At 41.3% G+C, this 18976-nt stretch overlaps 1 protein-coding gene across 1 annotated transcript in view; it reads left to right on the top strand.

Annotated features, from left to right (window-relative positions):
* Positions 1-1281: 1281 nt before the first annotated feature.
* The window catches only part of tox3 (TOX high mobility group box family member 3), a gene marked incomplete at both ends in the record, with an annotated part of 37763 nt that continues 20068 nt past the window's right edge, over positions 1282-18976 (top strand). Inside the window, one exon of the mRNA XM_079185727.1 lies at positions 1282-1383. Coding sequence (XP_079041853.1) covers positions 1282-1383 — 102 coding nt within the window. The remainder of the gene's footprint in view (positions 1384-18976) is intronic.

The raw sequence follows: 18976 nt of genomic DNA, 5'->3' as shown, positions 1-18976 counted from the left end.
CTGTCTTTTACTAGCTACGATAGCATCTAGTCGGCACATGCACGTTAATATTGGCTGTTTGAGACTGCAAAAAAATGTAAAACATCCAAGTCATCAACTGTTAATGAAGCTAGAAGGAAATTCAAAAAGCTTCCAGAAAAATAAATGTCTTGGATCATCAAATACTTATCATTTGCACTTTTTAAAGCTTGCTGTCATTCCTCACTGACAGACTAGAATCATTTAAAACGTGATGCTCCAGACAAAACACAGAAAAGAAAGTATGGTAATATGCATGGGTTAAAATAATAAAATACACATGCATATGCAAAAAAAAAAAGAATCCTGTAATTGTAATGATCATATATATGCCAACATGTCACATGGATTTAAATGCAGTCTTTTAATGGGAGTGGCTACGTGTGTTTGGGGAGTGGCTGGCGTGTTCACACATTTTGCCTTGTTCATCACTACGACAGGCAGAGCCGAGGGCTGAACTCGAACACACACACACACACACTGTACTACATCATATCCACTAATTGCACCATCTGTGGAGTGTTGTTTGACTTGTTTTACAAACCTCCCAATCGCTGTATTTAGCAGAGGGGCTCGCGCAGCCAGCTAGCTACTTCCTATACTCAAACCTGCTTCACCAACGAGTTTCCTAAGTTGGGAGAAATAAACTTCTGAGAGACACAGCGGAGGACAGGGGACACCTTTCTGAGTACTGGTACTGTTTTGACGCGCGGACTTACTTGGTGGTTATTATTACTAGTTTGTTGCAGTTTTCCTTTTTTTCCCTTCTTTTTCCTGCGTCTGAAGGGGGAGGAAAAGGAGGTGGACCCACGCTCAGCCGCCGGTCTCGTGGCTTCTTTGTATACAGCAGCAGCAGCAGCTGTGTGTAAATGCATGGGCACACAGCGTCTACTGCCGCTTGACGGACACCTTATTCGGCTCAGTCCAACCTTCACGTGAGCTTCCTGCGAGATGATGCGGCCGAACAAGGTGTAGAAGAGGGATATCGAAACTTCACACCGAACCTTTCCCCACCTTCCCTTCCCCTGCCACAGTCTCATTCACACCCCCCCCCCCCCCCCCCCCAACAACAAAGCTTGGGTCACTTTCACCGCCTCTCTTTCTCCGTCTCTCTCTCTCTCTCTCTCTCTCTCTCTCTCTCTCTCGCTCTCTCTCTCTCTGTGCGCTGGGATTGTACACGGCAGAAACAAATTGATCTCGGTTGCAGAGTAGGCTAACGTTACAGCTACAGCTGCACGGCTCTCTCTCACACACACACACACCATGGATGTACGATTTTATCCGACTGCTGGTGGGAATTCTATTCCGGGAGAACCAGCGAACCTGGATTTTGCCCACTGTTTGGGCTACTACAACTTCAACAAGGTGAGAAACACCCTCTGTGTTTGTGCTGTTGTCTAGTTTTGTGTTGTGTGACCACGCTGGTGCACCGTAACCCCACCGGGCTGAGGGAATATCCATCCATAATTAACTTGAATTAAAAGTAATCATATTTTCATTCTCTTAGTTGCTTCCACTTGTCCCCCCCCCCCCCCCCCCCCCTCCAACTCTGAACTAGTAATTAGCCGCTAATCATTACCGTCTTTATGGAGTTGCTTAATTAATACCTCCCTCTCCTGCCACAAACTTTGCTGCTGTGAACCAGCAATGGAAATGAGAGCACGCGACAAGTGCACAGTGGCACACAGCGTTACTTTGGTCCAGCTCGGACCGGCCACGCTGCACTGCTGAACTCTCACCAGAGTGATGTGATCCACAGCCACGGGCGCTGTTGGCTATATATATATATATAGATATACAGTTATATGTTCCTAGACATCAGTGATGGAGCGTTGTATCAGCGATCTACATGACAGAATGGCTACATGCATTACAATGTGGTGAAAGTATGACACAGTGTATCGAGTGTCAAAATAAAATGATCTGCTGGACTCAGATCCTGTTACAAGAACCTCAACACGGGTGCAGTTAAATGCCATGTTATGCTTGTTTACCCTTTGGCATGTTGAGCTGCTCCTTTTTCTATATTCATTACAACTTTATTCAGAGTATTTAACTAGCTTCGGCACATCCGGGTTGCTACTGATGGCTCTTGGAGATTGTGCTGAAACAGCTGCACATAGAATCACAAACATACAGAAAGCAATAGACGGCACACTTTGGATCTGCTCAGTGTGAGTGCATTTCATTTCGCTGTGTTGAGCGCTTATCTTCAACATGGCATCAGTAAACCCCTCAGACTGTCATTCTAATAGAGGCAGCCACATGATGTACAACAGTGCTTTATCTACTCGCTCCCAGCGTAGACAGCCTGCATTGTTTACAAGTTTGCTTTATTCTCTTCCCTACATCTGTAGGCTATACAAGCAGCCCTGTTCCTCACATTTCTGAGGTATGACACGTTTATTAACTCTCCAACTGCGCGAGGCAGAGGTCATGTAAAACGCTGATGATACTTTTGTGATTATTTTCTCAGGGATGTAACACTTGAACTATTCGTCCGGTTATCCATCAGGAGCTTGCCTCCCTCGTACCACCAGCATGAGGGGACATCACTTTGACAGACTGATGACACCAGTGCAGCGTTTTGCAAAGTTTAAACAATGGTAGCCCCCTACATACATCCCCCAACCCTCCTCGCGCGCACACACACACACACACAGGCACACACACCACCCCCCTCCCAAATGTATTCAGCCCTATAGTGCTGTTTGCCCTTGCAATCTGATGCTGCTCTAAACAGTTACCAGGTTTGTCTCACTGTTTCATCAGCTCTTTTGTCATGTGGCCAAGTTGTCATATGTGCCCAATTTCATCATGTCTTCATCAGCCTTGAGAAACGCGAACTACATCGCTTTGAATTGGTGTAAGAGTCGAAGTGCGATTTTTTTATCCCTGCTCATAAATTCCCCAGGTCAAGTGAGATTTTCCATCTGTAACAGTAATTGGCCACAATGCAAAAGGAGAGCGAGAGGGGAGGGTGGCGAGAAGGTGTTTATCCAGTATCTCCATCAGTTATGTTTGGAGATAAAGAGAGAGAGGGAGATTACAAAGCATGCATTTCATGCTAATTACAATGCCTTTTCCCATGGTGAACAAATAGACGCTCTTACGTGCATCTTTCAAATCAGCCTCCGATTTGTTTGAATCAGCTCGCTGAAAGGTAGCACAATGCATGGCGGCTAGTCCTCCAGAAGAAGTGGCGTGCTTACAAGTCCTATAGAACTGAGGCATTACTTCTTTAATCTATTTATAGGCTGTCACAGCACCTTTTTGCAAACAGCATGACTTTCACTGGATTCACAGTTTTGATTTGAAAAGAGGCAATACTCTCTCAAAAAACGCTGGCACAGGAAATGTTCAATTTTAATGACAACAGAGACAGAAGGGCCCAGAGGCACTTTGAAACATCAGAGAATCTTTTAAATTTACAGAAAAATCCAAACGAGTGGCACAAACTTAATTAGGTGCTGCAGTCATGACTAATGAAGCTGCCGTTTCTTTTGGCACCGAGATGAAGGAGAAACAGTGGTGCTGGAGAGAAACACGCCACAACTTCACACAGCTGAATAATACGCACAGAATGAACTCAAGAAAGATCACTCTCTGGAATCAGCTAGAAATAAACAGTACCTTTTTATCAAAACTCTCCTTACAGGAAATGTAAAGGCTTATTTCTGTCAGTATTTACCATTGAAATGCAGAGCATTCAGGTTGGAGACGGGAGATGTCAAAGCCGGGTCCGCTTCTCTTACACTACCTTTACTTACGGCTGAACACTTATCAGCTATGCTCAAGGGCACACCTGCCAAGGACCGTAGTTTTACTGATTAGTTGCTACTTCAAGGTGCGTGGTTTCCAATTCATCTGTGATAAAGACTCTAAGTTTCACTGGCTCTTTGGCTTGTGTTAAGAACACCTGGTTGTAGTCATTAAAATGTATACGAGCTGCCTTTTGAAAGTTTAGACAACTTTGAATGAATACGCTGGCAGCTAATCCTTATTTATCCAATTTCTTGTTTTGGTAATGCCAGCGATGCGAGACAGTTGAAGTTATGTGTTTTTTTCTCAGTCGTGCACAGCATTGAAGCAAAGACAAGGAGCTGTTTGGATTTGACTGGTTTTGATATTTGCAAAAGTCATATGTTATTGACTTTAATGGTTTCATGAAATGGACTCAGTGTTATTCCCATATTTATGGCCATCTGGTCTATTTTTTTCTTTCACGGTTTAATAATGTTTCAGATACAGTCACCATTTAGTGTGGACTTTCATTGCCTCCATCTGCAGAGACTGAAATTAACAACAGATGTAAATACAAACTCTTCACCTGCACCGGTGCTAACACTTGAGGTTTATTTGCAAAACTAATACCAGCATACTTTGGGAATGGACCATCCATCAGAGTCATTTATAATGGCACAAGCATACAGACAAAGAGCTTCATAGCACATTGCCCTATCTTATTGTTGATGTTGAGCTCTGTAAGTGGACATGCAATATTTGTGCTTAGCAAACATTTCAACAGGAAAGTTCTCATCAGAACTAATCAATGGCAGCTTCTTTTCACTCAAAGTCACAATCCTTACTATTTTCATGAAATCAAACCCCATTTGTGTGACAATTGCTGATTTGCAGTTTTCGTGCATTAGACATGTAATTCCATTCATTACCACACAACACTGTAGCTTGTATTGGTAGTGGCGGGGTCTGCCATTCCCGTTCTGGATTCCAAAATCGTACATTAAAAATATGTTTTCTATAGTGTAGTCATAAATATTGGAAGTATAGATAATATTGAATATTTGAACCGGTTTCGATAATAATTTTCAGCAGTATGGATACACGGTACCAGCTGTGCTTTCTGCTCACTCTTCTCTCAGAGAGTGAGTTGACACACACAACAGCTTATTATCTTTTAATAACAATCTAATATTTAAATATTCCCTCTGATATCGGAAATTGTATCTATTTTGAGGCGTTGTATCAAAGTTAGTCATTCTAGTATCGTGACACTACAAAAAAAAAAGGTAATTTTCAGCTTTTTTTTCATCAGCGGGCTGAAGGCAACAGGCTGCACAACACAAACTACTCATCAAGGTAACTAACGTTGCAGTGCCCTGATGTCGTGGAAGACTACAAGTGCCACGCTCAGCATGAAATCAGATTGCGGTTGTAATTATTATTATTGACTGGCTTCTTTATTAAATCAACATTTAATAGTTTGGTTGTTTGCGCTGTAAACAAAAGACCCCGTTGTTCTTCTGTTGTATTACATAGAAAGTAGCTGCTCAAAGTGTGTTTGGTGCTGTTAACACGGTAACTCCGGTCATCGACAAAATCAACTTTAGGTATGTCATAATCAGACAAAATCTCTTTTGCTGCACATATTCTATTTTTTCCTTTTTTAAACTTAACATGGGGAAAAAGCCCCCCTGAGAATGTATTTACCAAATTCTTTGTATTTTATCATCAACTCTCCTACGAAGTGGAAGTTGTTCCGACTGTAAGACTTGACGATGTAGGGGTGCAGCTGCAATTACCAGAGGATTTTATTAAGCCTGTAAAATGTGGTGAAGGAGGTGAAACAGAAGCCTGCTCATGTAGGCCCCACTGACCCATGTGTATAGGTAAACTAAAAACAGCTAAGATTTAAAGAACTGAGAGAAGGGCCTTAGTGAAGAACTGTACTTCTACAGCAACACCCCCCTGGCAGTAACATCTTATTGTGGCCAAACTTTAGTGAGCAGCCTCTCTTGTCTTTGCTGTCCTTTCTAAATCATCGGGAGGGAAGGGGTTAACACTCTGCTCAACCAGGGGGGGGGGGGGGGGGGACTTGTGCGTCTCTCCAGTGTACACAGCTGGTGCCATTTCATCACACACATTCTAAACATATCCAAACACAGCTTTAAATGTGTGTGTGTGTGTGTGTGTGCGCGCTCACACTCTGATGGTGTGTGTGTGTGTGTGTGTATTGGGGGCTGGGGTGTAACCTCAGAGGCTTTCTGCTTTGTCAAACTCAGCAGTTGATGGATATGACTTCAAGGTGCATGTTAAATGTTTAAATGTCCAAGAAGTGAATAGCTGATGTGTTTTGCTGAGTCTTTTTAATTGTAGCCTGTCAGGAGATGTAGTTCAACAGATTTATTAAACACCCAATTTTCCCACTGAGATTAGACGGTGTTATTTTTAGTCCGCCGGCTCGAAGACACACTGTACTCGGAGTTCCTGCCTCTTAGAGCGACTGCTCTGTTTGACTGACTGCGCTACACGTATGTCTCCACAGGGCAGATGTTAACATTTTGTTAATGCACAGCTCCCCACTTCCTGCAGGATGTCTGAACACTGAATGATGGCATACAGCGATGCGCTAGCAATAAAGATCCTATGGATGGAATCCATGTAATGTTTATGAAGACTGACCTTTTCAGGGGTTCACAGCGATTGTTTCTAAAGAAGCGACCCGAACTACAGCTAACGCAGCTTGGTATTAAACTCTGAGCCTGATAGTTTCTGATTCCTGTGCCACATTGTTATCACAGCTGTCACTCTCTTCATTTTGTTGAACTGTTGACATAATGCACACATGCACACACACAGACGCACACCAAGTCCCATTGCAACTTGTTTTACAAGTATAATCTGATGATCTGAACCAACAGTCTGAACCTGTGGGAAACGTAAGACCAGGTTGTCCGCGTTGTTTATGAGGTGGATATGAGAGAGGCTTTGAAATCTAAGGCAGACATAGACCATTACCCAGATCAGCACTCGTAAAGACCTTCTGTAATCCTGCCATCACTGCTCATAAATCCACTTCATTACATTACTCAGTGTGGCTCATTTAGGCAGGCCTCACACTCTTCAAGCTCCAGTGTAAAATCAGTTAAGAATACACGTCAAACATCTTCACATAGTAAGCCATCCATGTGTGTACCTTTCTTACGTTTTTCCTTTAGGATTACCACTGACAGTCCCCACTATTTGTAGCTGCATGGCTGTTTCACAAACATCTATGTCAGTGCTTCAAAGTGGATGAACCCACAAGAGAAGCACGGTTGTTATTGGATTTTGATCATGCACACATCACTACACCATCCATCAAACCATGTTAGTGCCTGAGGAGAAAATGTTTATTTTGACGTTCAAAGTCATGAAAGAAGAGTTTTTTTTTTTTTTTCAGTTGTAGGACTTAAAGTGTTGTCTGGTGATTTTATTTTACGGTAAATAAAACACGAGCTTTCTTTCTGATCGCTTCAGGAATATTGTTTTGCCCTAATTTTTGATCCCTGAATTTAGATTCAGTACAATACAATCTGTCACTCAAAAGAAAAATGCTCTTTGCCTTATTACGTTTCTCCAAAATATGTAATTATTTCATCCATCAGCACGCTGTAAATGAAACATAACACAGTCATAATTCCAATGTTTTTGAAGATGACCAAACCACATAGAGCAGAAAAAAAGGAATCCACACACAAAGTTGTGTGACACAACACAAATCTATTTAAGCTTGAGTATTTTTGAGGAGATGCACAAAGCTTTAAATCTAAGCCCACTCTTAGAACTCCCATGAGTCATAGTTCCACACAGAGACAAGTCAGTGAGGGAGGGAGTTTTAGGACTGGATCATGATCTGATAAGACTGAGATACCTCTCGACTCGAGTACCAAAGGTACTTCAGGTACTCAAGTTTAGCTAAATTCTTTATATGTCACAGACATGAAAAATAGTGAATCTACTGATTGGGTTCGTGTATCTTGTAAGGTCAAAGGTAAAATGAACCTCCTGTACGAGTCTTGTTATTTGTGTGAGTACTGTGCCCCTTTGAATCAAAGCAGAGCCCCCCACAAGATATATTTTTCCACCATGATAAACTGTTTTAATCTGGTTTCGGCTCACTACATCTTTGACAGCCTCAACCTTGCTGACTTATTAAAAGGAAGGGGAAAAACTCCCAGCGCCCCTGAAAACCGCTTTTACCGTGAATTAAGCAGTTTTCAAAAGGACCAGTCAATCACTTTCTGGTTGGCTGATTCAATAAGTGTTGTGTCCCTTTAGTGGTTAGCCTCGCTGTTAAGACACATTCATTTTTTAAAGCTTTCCAGAGAGGCAGCCATGTTTCATACATCTAATGTCCAATTCTCTTAATGGGCTCACAGACTGTATCAAAAACATTCAGCCTTATTCCTTTTAACTTGACTTGCTTGACTTAAGCCCCTCTCCTAAACTCTTTTCAAGGAGCATAGGCCACTGAAGAATGCCCTCCTTATGGGTAATATCTTTGGGGCTGGACTAGTTGAGTTCATTGCTGCTATTTCTATATTAGACGTCTTTCCTCTAGCTGTACCCCATATTTAAACTTTTAAGTTGGGTACCAATTGTGCAGAATATCTTATTTTCAAATAGTAATTATTCCTGTAGAAATGATTCCTGTCAACCAAACAATATTTATTGTCTGTAGGATTTCTCTCTCCAATCTAGCTGTCACTGTTCCCGCAAATGATCACGTATCAGGTTGACTGTGAATATATTTATATTTGTGTGTAGTATTACATGTTAGGCAGTGTGATTAATTCACCCTTTTTTCACCTGCCCCCTCCTACGTGACACATTCCCATAATGCAGCGTGTTACCAGGTTGCACTAAAAGCAACGACAATAGTAGCAGGTGTGCAAATATCCCTCCGACCTGATGAACAAAGAGCTTAAATAATGGGGGTAAATACAAGTTTTATTTGAATAGTCGAATAGATCGCACGTTGGAGCCAATTGACGCACAGTTCAAGAAAGACCAACTTTAAATCCAGCCTGTTTGTCACACAGCAAAACATGTTAGCATCACTTTAAAACATGGCTTTTTAAAAAAATCTATACACTGATGTATTTGTTGCTTACAGGAACTGTATTGTTCCCATTTTGCTTTATTCTGTTCATGCTGGGACGCACTCATCCTTCTCAAACATAGACTGTTTGTGGCAGTTGGATAATGTTAATGTCTATCTCAGCAGTTACTCTACCATAGCAATAATACAGCAGCCCATAAACCCCCCCCCACCCCACCCCCCTAAATGAGCTTTAATAGTCTTTTAACATTGAAAAACTGCCATCTCACTCTGCCACAGTTTGATTGGATATTTAATGTACATGCATTAGACTGATACTCTCTGGCGTGTATGCTTTTGTGTTTTGCCATAATTCATGTTCATGATGATATCAAGATCTCAGTACAGTGCACTGTCTCGCTGTACCGTGAAGCCCTGGAGGAGAGTAAAACAGCTGTTCTTAGAAGAAAATGTTTGCCTTTATGTCTTCCCTATACTTCGTCAAAAATATCTTTGTATCCCTTATAGATAACATTATGTCTTCCCTATACTTTGTCAAAAATATCTTTGTATCCCTTATAGATAACATTATGTCTTCCCTATACTTTGTCAAAAATATCTTTGTATCCCTTATAGATAACATTATGTCTTCCCTATACTTTGTCAAAAATATCTTTGTATCCCTTATAGATAACATTATGTCTTCCCTATACTTCGTCAAAAATATCTTTGTATCCCTTATAGATAACATTATGTCTTCCCTATACTTTGTCAAAAATATCTTTGTATCCATGATAGATAACGTGTTCATGTAAATAGTCTGCAAGCAATTTACAACAACCACTCTGTTTTTCTTTGTATTTCTGCCCTCTAATCTACTGTCATTGTTCCACTCTTGCCGAGTCACTAATTTATTTAATTTTACAAATGTAATTATATGTTTCCCTATAATGAACTTTTATCTTTGTATAAACTGGAAACCTTACTTAAAGCATGAGGCAGTACAAACAGACCTTTTCCAATGTTGATCTAAGATCAGAATCTTTTTCTAACCCTCAAAAGAGCTTTGAGTTGCCTAAACATTACTACACAAATGTTAATCATGCTGTAGTTACTAGGACCTCATATTGAAGGGAAGACATAACAAAGATGTTCTGCAGAAAACACATTTTGTTTTAGAAAAGACTGTCGACTCATGACGTCAGTCTTACTTTATTTTGTTGGCTATAATTGCCCAACAATCATGTTCATTTGAATGAGCAAAGCTCTCAACATGTTACTGAAGTATCACTGCTTTGAGGATTCTTTATCCTCAGATTTCCAGTCGGATCAAAAACATGCAGTATTCATGACTCGGTCTGGTTTTAATTCAGTTGCATGATCAAAAGGAACAATGGACACGGCCTCGGTAAAAGCTCCAGCCATATAATAAAGGTCCGGTCCCTGGAACCTCAACTGGGATCATGAATGGGGTCCATGAAATTCTTGAGCCGACTTCAGATATTTTCGGGAGTTGAAGTCGAGGCTCATTCACAGCATGTCCTTGTTTATTGTGAGATGTGTGTGTGTGCGTGTGTTTCTGCTGGCTCGTGGACTCTCGCATGTGGTCATAGTGCGGGATGGCAGCAGTAGAAACAAGATCATGGTCTGTGAGGCCTCAGCCTTGGCAGGGTTCCCCTCTCTGGACTGCCACTGATAGTTCTTTCAAATGACATTCCTTCCAAGGAAACCGATCTAGTTCCTCATCGTTGGAGGTTCTGACTCACGGTGTAACTTTTTGAATACCTGCACAGCCTAGTGGAAAGAGATTTCTCCCTTTTAAAAAAAAAAAAACAGTCCTCAACAACATTTGTGTCTCTCCCGCTGATAAACAAGAAAAGAAGCTGAATGATTACGCTGCTTCAAAGGCATTACAGGCAGCTGATTAAAGTGTGGGGTCGGAGTTAGCCAAGGTTAACCGTCCATAATGAAACACTTTGAAAATAATGATACGCTGCATGGTTTTATGAGGGCTTGTGGCTGCTCAGCTCAGCAGTGGTGACCTTCAGCAGTTCCACAAGCTAATCGTAGCGATCCTGCAGCACCCCTGTAGTTCCGAGACTCCATTACCTTCTGATACGCATCTAGGAGAGCAGACCTTGTACAAGGTCTGTCTCTCTAACCATTCTTGTGTCGCCGAGGTGGCTGACCGTCTTCACTTTCATCTTCAGCTACCGCTTTGATTCGTCGATGTGGCTGTGTGCCACAGCGGGCCAGGCACGTTTAACATACCGTTATACGTTGTAGACGACACTCATCCAGAGAAACGAACGAATAAAAAGTGAAAGAATGACACAATCTACAGCTACAGAGCTTTTGTAACCAGATTCATTAAAAAAAATGACTGAACATTATTACATTTGTCATATGATATTGCAGGGCATGTGGTCTTTTATTACAAACAGCTGCATACTGCACACCTGGGTAGTCTGGATTACACTCCTGCCAATACTTAAAGTTTCATATTGAAAACTGGCTGCTGTCCACGCTATACGATGACTGAATAAGCAATGCTTACCTAGAAAGAGAAACGGCACTGTTAGGTTTGGCTAATGAGTATAATGCGTTTGTGATATTATACATGTGAACACTGCCTGGAATATGCTACCTGAAATGTGCTTGGCTTCTCATTACTACAGGATGAAAAATGTTTAGCTTTTTTAACAAATCACTGTTCAGTAACTACACTTTTATGTTTTATTGTTGTTCATTGTTTAGCCTTGTGCCTTTATATGTCTAACCAGAAAGTCATATTAACTGTATAAATAGAGTATTAAGAGGGTGTGTTGATATCATGACTGAGACAATGCTTCAGGGATTGCTTTAAGCTTCCACAATGTTTGCTGATGAGTGCTGATCTAACAGCCACTAAATTGTGAATACAATCGCTGTTGAAATGGCATCACATAATGTTGAGCAAATGAGTACCGTATTTTAGGTGTTTTGTGCTATTTGCTGCTGTATGGGGGACGCATAAAGAGATTATCATTATCCAGTTGGGATGTTATGTTTTGATTGTGTTGCGGTAAGGAGATGACATGTAAATAGAAAGCTTCACTATTAGTGGGTATTGACGTTGTTAGAAGAATACATTATTTACAGGATCTAATGAACAAATATGAATAATTGCCCGGTTCTTTCATTCATCACCACGGTCCCTTATAACAGGCAAGCTTCAAGCAGGAACAACAAAGTAGTACATAAATCAAAGTACTTTCCTTTGCCAAGCCAGAACCCCTTGGGAGGTACCTTGGTGCTTAATTAAAATCTAGAAGGATCATGTTTTAAGTGTAGGTGAGCAAGCACTGAATAACAATGACAAATCATGCCCCAGAGCATTAGTAGGGCGTTTTGGAAAAGAATAACAGCATCTCTCTCTTTTTTCTGTACAATATAAATGAGATTTAATGTGAAAGAAAGCTGTTTTCAGTGCATTGTGGTACCAGGACTGCGGTAAATATAGCCTTTCCTGGCTGCAGAATCTGCCAAAACCAGCATTGACATATTAATCTCATAATTACCCATACAGGATTATAATGAAACAGCTCATTATTTGATGCCTTTCATCCCTTTTTTAAGCCTTGCATGTACGTCTGTGCCAGCTACTGAATATAAGAGTACTTTTGTCAAACTGTCACAGTTTTGACAAACTTGTCAATATTTTTTGGGGTGTTACTTGTGAAAGGAAGGCAGTAATTATTATAATGCAAGATGTTTTGTCAGCTATTTAAAGTGAGTGATAACTGTTGTGACTAATGCAAACTACAAAATAATGTTCATGTTATTATTAGCAGAAGGTTAGAGTCATAAGTTCAGCAAACTAACTTGCTAATATCAGTTGTACAACACTTTGCTAACATTAGCCACCACAAGCTACTGGTCATACCAGACCAGGGTGTTTCAGCAAAATGTATTTAAATTGTGCAGCAATAAGATTACTTGTAATTGCTCGTTGTTTAGCTTAATTTATCTTATTAAAATAAGACTGCATATGGTTTGTACAAAATAGATGAGTTTTTACGATATTGGGTAGCTTTGGTTGGCAAAATGACTCGTATCTTATCTGTATCTTATATATCTTGTAATACAACATTAGTTTTGGCACACAGACCTTTGCATCAACATTCTCTATATTGTGTGTATCGTGGCAGTCCTCTGGGCCATTGTTGCCGCTGATCTTTGAGTTTGTAGATCTGACAGTTCGGCAGTGACCAGGCCATTCAACACTGACCGTTCTTTGGGCTCCAGCCAGACACACTTTGGTAAATCATCAGACGAAACAAGATGTGGAATCACATTTCCAAGGGACAGCAATCAAAAATATGAACTGTCCCACATACTGCTGTTTCTGAAAGGGTCATAATTCTGATGTGCGCTGGCTCTTAGGAGCGGCTAAAAAAAGAAAAGTAGATTTAAAAAAGAGGAATGTGTGTAGTTATCAGCAGAAAAAAAACCTCTCCCAAGTCAAATCCTCTCAATTACAGAACTCTGGAGAGCTATCCCCAAGCAACCCTTCCATTGGCTAATCAGTCACACTAAATTGCAGTGCTGAATATTTCAGACTGAACAGATTTGAATAAAGACATCATGATTATTTCTCTGTCATACAGTTCCCTCGAATATAATTTTCGAGGCCTTCAGATGGAGCCAGCGTAAACTGCATAACTCCTGATTTAAGAAGAGGGGGAAAGCAAACACAAGGGCTGTCAGTCAATGAGGCAAGCTAATTGGGTCGATCTCTTTAGCAAAGATGAATGAAGAGATTAACTCTCCCTATGTGTCCAGTGTATCTCCCCCCTCTGGCTCCAGGTGAATTAGCTGATGACAAGTTGACGGTGGGAATTCTGTTTCTCACTCCGACTTAAAGCTGCAGTCAGTATTCTCAGCATGGCACCCCTTGTTGAAATCACCTATTTTGTCATTACAAGCTTTGCTTGTATATGGATTAATTGGATCAATCATGGAATTTTTTTAATGTATGTTAGAATACAAAAGGTTTGGTTGTGTTAGTCACAAGTTATGGACATTTAGTTGTTCCTGACCTCTGTGTATAAAGAAAAGGATACCAGGTGATTTGGGGCACACTATCACGTTCTGATGCTCTTTGCAGATTATATATACTAGTCGAGAGTTGGAGAAGAATGAAGAGCGATTGGACAACATGTGCACGGAAAGGTGTGAGTGCAGAGCAGACTGTGTCCGGCTCTCTTTTATTTCAGTGGAGAAGCTCCCAGCATGGTCCTAAATTAGAGGTCAAGGCTCAAATACAGAAAATGTCAGTGACCCCTTTTTAAGCTTCCTGCATTGGAGAAATGGGATAAAAGTACTTGAAGGGAGCTGTGGCCAAAGGAGGAAATCAATATACCGCTAAAGGGGGGGTTGTACAAATACACCGTCCATTGTTCTTTTCAATCGTAAAAAGAGTCAGATTCAGCTTCATTTTCTTGTAAATGTTTGTGTGCAGTAATGTTGAAGTAACACGTTACATCTACAGGACATTAAGACTAACCCTTCTTTGTACATTATTTGTGATTTACTTAACGCAGTGTGTATATAATGTAAATGCAAGTGTAATACTTGTGTGACAAATGGATTTTCTCTAGTTTGCCTTATAGCATCAGTAGGGAAATTTAGTGTGGAGAAAATGGTTGCATTTGATTGGACACACTGACGAGGGTCATCAACAGAAAATACATTTGCATTCATTGCTTTATTTTTTCTCCATGCGTGAACACTTTGCTAAGTTACCTTGTTCTCTTTAAAAAAGCACCGCTTCAATACACAGCAGACCTCCTGGTTACCGTGTGCCTTTGATCTACAACCTGTCATTTCACACGGAGGAAAGGAATATTTTTGACTGAAAAGATGTGTATAGTCTGTCTTTGTTCTGGATCTCTTTAAATGTCAGCGCAATGATATGGAATCAAAGTTGAAGCTCGGTGTTTGTAATTATTCAAAGCTGGTATCTTAATCTCGCACTGCTTTTGAAGTAGGAAATGTTAAAGTGACATTTTGAGTTTAAATACTGTTAAAAACATTAGTGAAGCACTTAGCCTGATGGTTGCTGTCACAAGAAAAACAATGTCTGCGACTCAACAGCCGCCAGGTTCGCTAATGATGTCCTGGTGTGCTGTCAATCTACCAGATGAACGGACAATAGTATGCCAAGAAGAAAACGCTTGAAATAGCTAATTGCTTCTAAGAGCCCGCTCAACCATTCTGTAACTACTATGTGTTCACAGATGTCTTTTCCAGCTGCTATTTCATTATGGATCTCAAAGACATTACAGGCGCAATGCACTGGCTTTCTTTATGAGCCTTTGTATGTAGCACATCGAGTCATAATGATTGTGGATACATTATTGAGACCACAGCGGGAGATGGGGGGGGGGGGGGGGGGGGGGGCATGTGTAGAAACGGCACAAACACATCTATTTGTGTGCATCTTCATTATCTCACCTAATATGCCCCTGTCATTAATCGTTAATCTATGCCAACTTGTTGATTGTCAGTTCCGAGACATTTCTGGAGTGGAGCCCGAGAGTATTTGCAGCCGGACCTCTGTCAGTAGCGCCAAGCAACACAGCCACAAATTGGAATGTGGTACAGCTCTGGGAAAGCAGCCAAGATTTAAATTAGACAATAACCTCTGCTCTCTCTATATTGCCTCTCTTTTCCAGCTGCAGGCATAGCCATTTGTTTAATACAGTCAGCCCTGTAGTATATAATAGACTGATATATGAGTCACCGCTCAGCAGTTTGTGTTTTTCAGATTTATAGAGATTGAACAACTGTTCGGTTTATGCTTACTGTGAGCTTATGTTAAGAATAACAGAAAAGACACAGGTTACACACCAACTTGGAAGGTATTGTGATTTAAAAATCTGTGAGTGGACTGATCAGCAAGTACCTGAAAGGGACTTACGATTAAACATCCAACTGGCTGCACACGTCGCTACAAATAAGAATTCAACAATATATATTTAAAGGTATTTTTACGAGGGTTTCCAAGGAGTTAGCTTCTGATATCAATGAACTTGAACATGAGCGAAACAAAACCGAGTCAAGGTGACGCTTTACTTTTCATTAAGGCCTTTACTGATTTGAATATCCCGATGTAGTTGTTTTCAACACTTTGAATTAAATACTTGTTGTCTTACCCATTTTAGCCCAAATATTTCTGTCTTCTGCCACTACTAGATAAGAAATAGAGGATTACGTTGAGTCCATCACTAAAAGCTCTTGATTGTGCACATTCCCAAAGCCGGTTATAATGAGTGTATTAGCCAGTAACGGTGGTACAGGGAATAGAAAAATGCATATGTGCTGCTGGAGCAATAAGAGTGGACTCAGCTCCCAGCAGGTTTCAATTGAGCTTTATGTGAATCCAAGTACCAGAGCTCATAGACGTCTGACAGACCAAGAGGAGCACAACCACCACCGTTGGCGCCATGAAGAACAAACCCATTTCCTGTTCCTCCTGTATGACAGTTAACCATGTCATTTTAGTTATTAGCCTCCTTAACCCCACAGCAGCCTTCTGCTTTGCAGTAAAGAATGACAAGTAGAGCAGATTAAGCTTGGTTAAAATCCACACCTCTGATAGCATCTTGAGTTGGAGTTGCTTCAAAGCTGCTGAGAGTAAACAGCCTTGAGACCTGGCTTAGCTATAAAAGCAAGACAACATCACCAAGCCAAGTCTTTCTCATGTTGCTTCCTCAAGAGCTGTGTGTCCATGCAACAGTAGCCATTGTGGGAAAGCTACACCATGTTTCTGAGGCCCTCTCCATTGCCTAAGCTCCTTTGTGGCTGTGGGCCAATGGCTTTGCACCCCGCCAGATCAAAGATGGAACCCCATTTAGCTCGCGCTTTCTTTTAGGATTTGCTCTTGAGAGTACAGAGCTGACTCAACAGCAAGGGGAAAAAACGGGATGTTGGATGTTGACCTGCATAGAATTGAGACTTCTGGGCTCGGGCTATGGATCCATTATGACAAATGATAAGACCATCTTTGTTTTGGCAGCCTTTGCTAGTCAAAGGCCTTAGAGAAAACATAGCTATGGTGAACCTCAGCGTATTTTAGTTCCATTGTGTAACATTGTGTTGGATGTGGCTGTGCTACAAAAGTATGGTCTTACTTTATTGTCACCGTTTTCTCTTAAAATCAACATTCATACATAAAACCGGATGACAGAGAAGCTATAATGTTAGCATTATTAAAACAGATTGATGGGAAAAATTAGGGGGATTTGTCAGTTGGTCCACCTCTTTCGTCCGGATGGAAATAGCTCTATTTTTAGTAACTATTGGATGGATTGCCATGAAATGTTGGACAGACATTCATGGTGAAGCATTACCTGGTAAACCTCAGCGTGTGTATGGTGAGCATGCTAGCATGCTGATGTTAGCATACAGCTCAAAGCACTGTGGTGCCCAAGTACGGCCAGAGAGCTGCTAGCGTGGCTGTAATTGTGCTTCTAAATAGGGAGACCCATTATTAAATTACCACATATAGCAATAATAATAGTACAATAGCCAGAGTGGCAAAGCATTGCTGCTTCAACATTTACAGAATGTGCTTTAAATTGTTTCTGCCTAAACGGATGCATGTTCTGCTGCAGTAAACTGAAATACTCTCATCCACGAATACTCTGAAAGAAATTGAAAGATCTTCCGTTTCACCCTGGTCTGCTTGTGTCTCCGTGTTATCACTCTTGTACACTGCGTCTGTGCGGAATATGAATTCTGCCCCGAGGAATATGCCGAATGCACCAGCTATAGTTTGCCTTTCACTGTCTTTCAACACAGCCATAATGACTGGGTAGCTTGAAAAAACATAATACATATTTGCTGAGCTGTGAAATCGCTTTAAGATTTTCCTTTATTTTGATAGTTAAGCTTGTCATTTTGGTTGGATATGCAAACTTGGTTTCATGCCCCGTGACTGTACCAAGCAGAGTAATTTAAAGAAAACAGAAGCTCTGCTTTTGGGTTCATGATGACAAACTCTGTCTATAATTTATTCATCCTTAAAGACCTCAGTGATGACATCCTCCAAAATGAATGGTCCAAATTTCAACCTAAGTTTCCTACATGTTTTAACACCCTCTGATCAAACATTAAAGAACGCTTTCATACTGTTGGAGCTGATTCTTTGTCATTTTTCTAGCACGTACTTACAAACATGGCCTTTTGTGGCAGGTATGATACCTCCACAAGGGTTTAAACGGTTCCTCCACGTCTATCTTTACTAAAGCAAAGCAAGCTGTGATCACACAAGTTCAGGCCACAGTGGTCAGTATGGTGTGTGTGTGAGAGAGATAATCAGCACACAGCCTGAACAAAACTGTCATCAGCTTGATTCAGATCCCAGATAAGACCGAGACTTTTTTCTCACGCCGCATCCTCTGCACTGCTGCGGTGGTACTCACACTGAGAGGCAGACGAAGAGTGAGATGCTTACAATGAACTTCCCCTCAATTCCACCTCATGTAGTCGAGGACTAGCAGCCCTAATGGTGGAAGACAGTGCTTGGATGGGGGGGGGGGGGGGGAGTAATGATTTTAGCTTTAAACTGAATTACCAATCGATCCGGCACGCAGATCAGAACACAGGTTGCGAGCCGACTCCGTGGACATGCTGTGTTGTGGAGTCGCTTCACAAATTGACTGCTGCACACATAGGAGGAAATATATCTCTATATGTCAGCTCGGCACTGCATGTACGACGGCCTGCTGGGCGTGAATAGGCCTCGTGATCGCCAGAGAGGCAGCTGCAGAGTGTTTATGCTGAATCGGGTTGTAAATGAGCATGTATTTGCTGAGGAGGACCTTGGGAATCGGAAGATTCTGTAGCCTCTTTTCCAGAGGCTACAGTTTCGCAGGAGAGGAAACAGTGCTGCCCTTTTCAGTCTCTGATCCCCGTCACCGAATGAGAAGTCTGGTGGCAGGCCAAGCTTGAAAGGAAATTGCATAAAATAATACATCGCAAATTACCGCGGGTTTCTCGGGATTGGAGGTTGAGTTTTAACTGTGGTGTTTTTGCTCTGTTTTATGGAGACCACTGGAGAACATATTAGCACAAGTGTCATGTTCC

Source organism: Pholis gunnellus (genome assembly GCF_910591455.1).
Source record: "Pholis gunnellus genome assembly, chromosome: 1".
In the NCBI taxonomy this organism is placed as follows: Eukaryota; Metazoa; Chordata; class Actinopteri; order Perciformes; family Pholidae; genus Pholis; species Pholis gunnellus.
The sequence above is the reverse complement of the archived record's forward strand: the minus strand, read 5'-3'. Positions and strand labels throughout refer to the sequence as shown.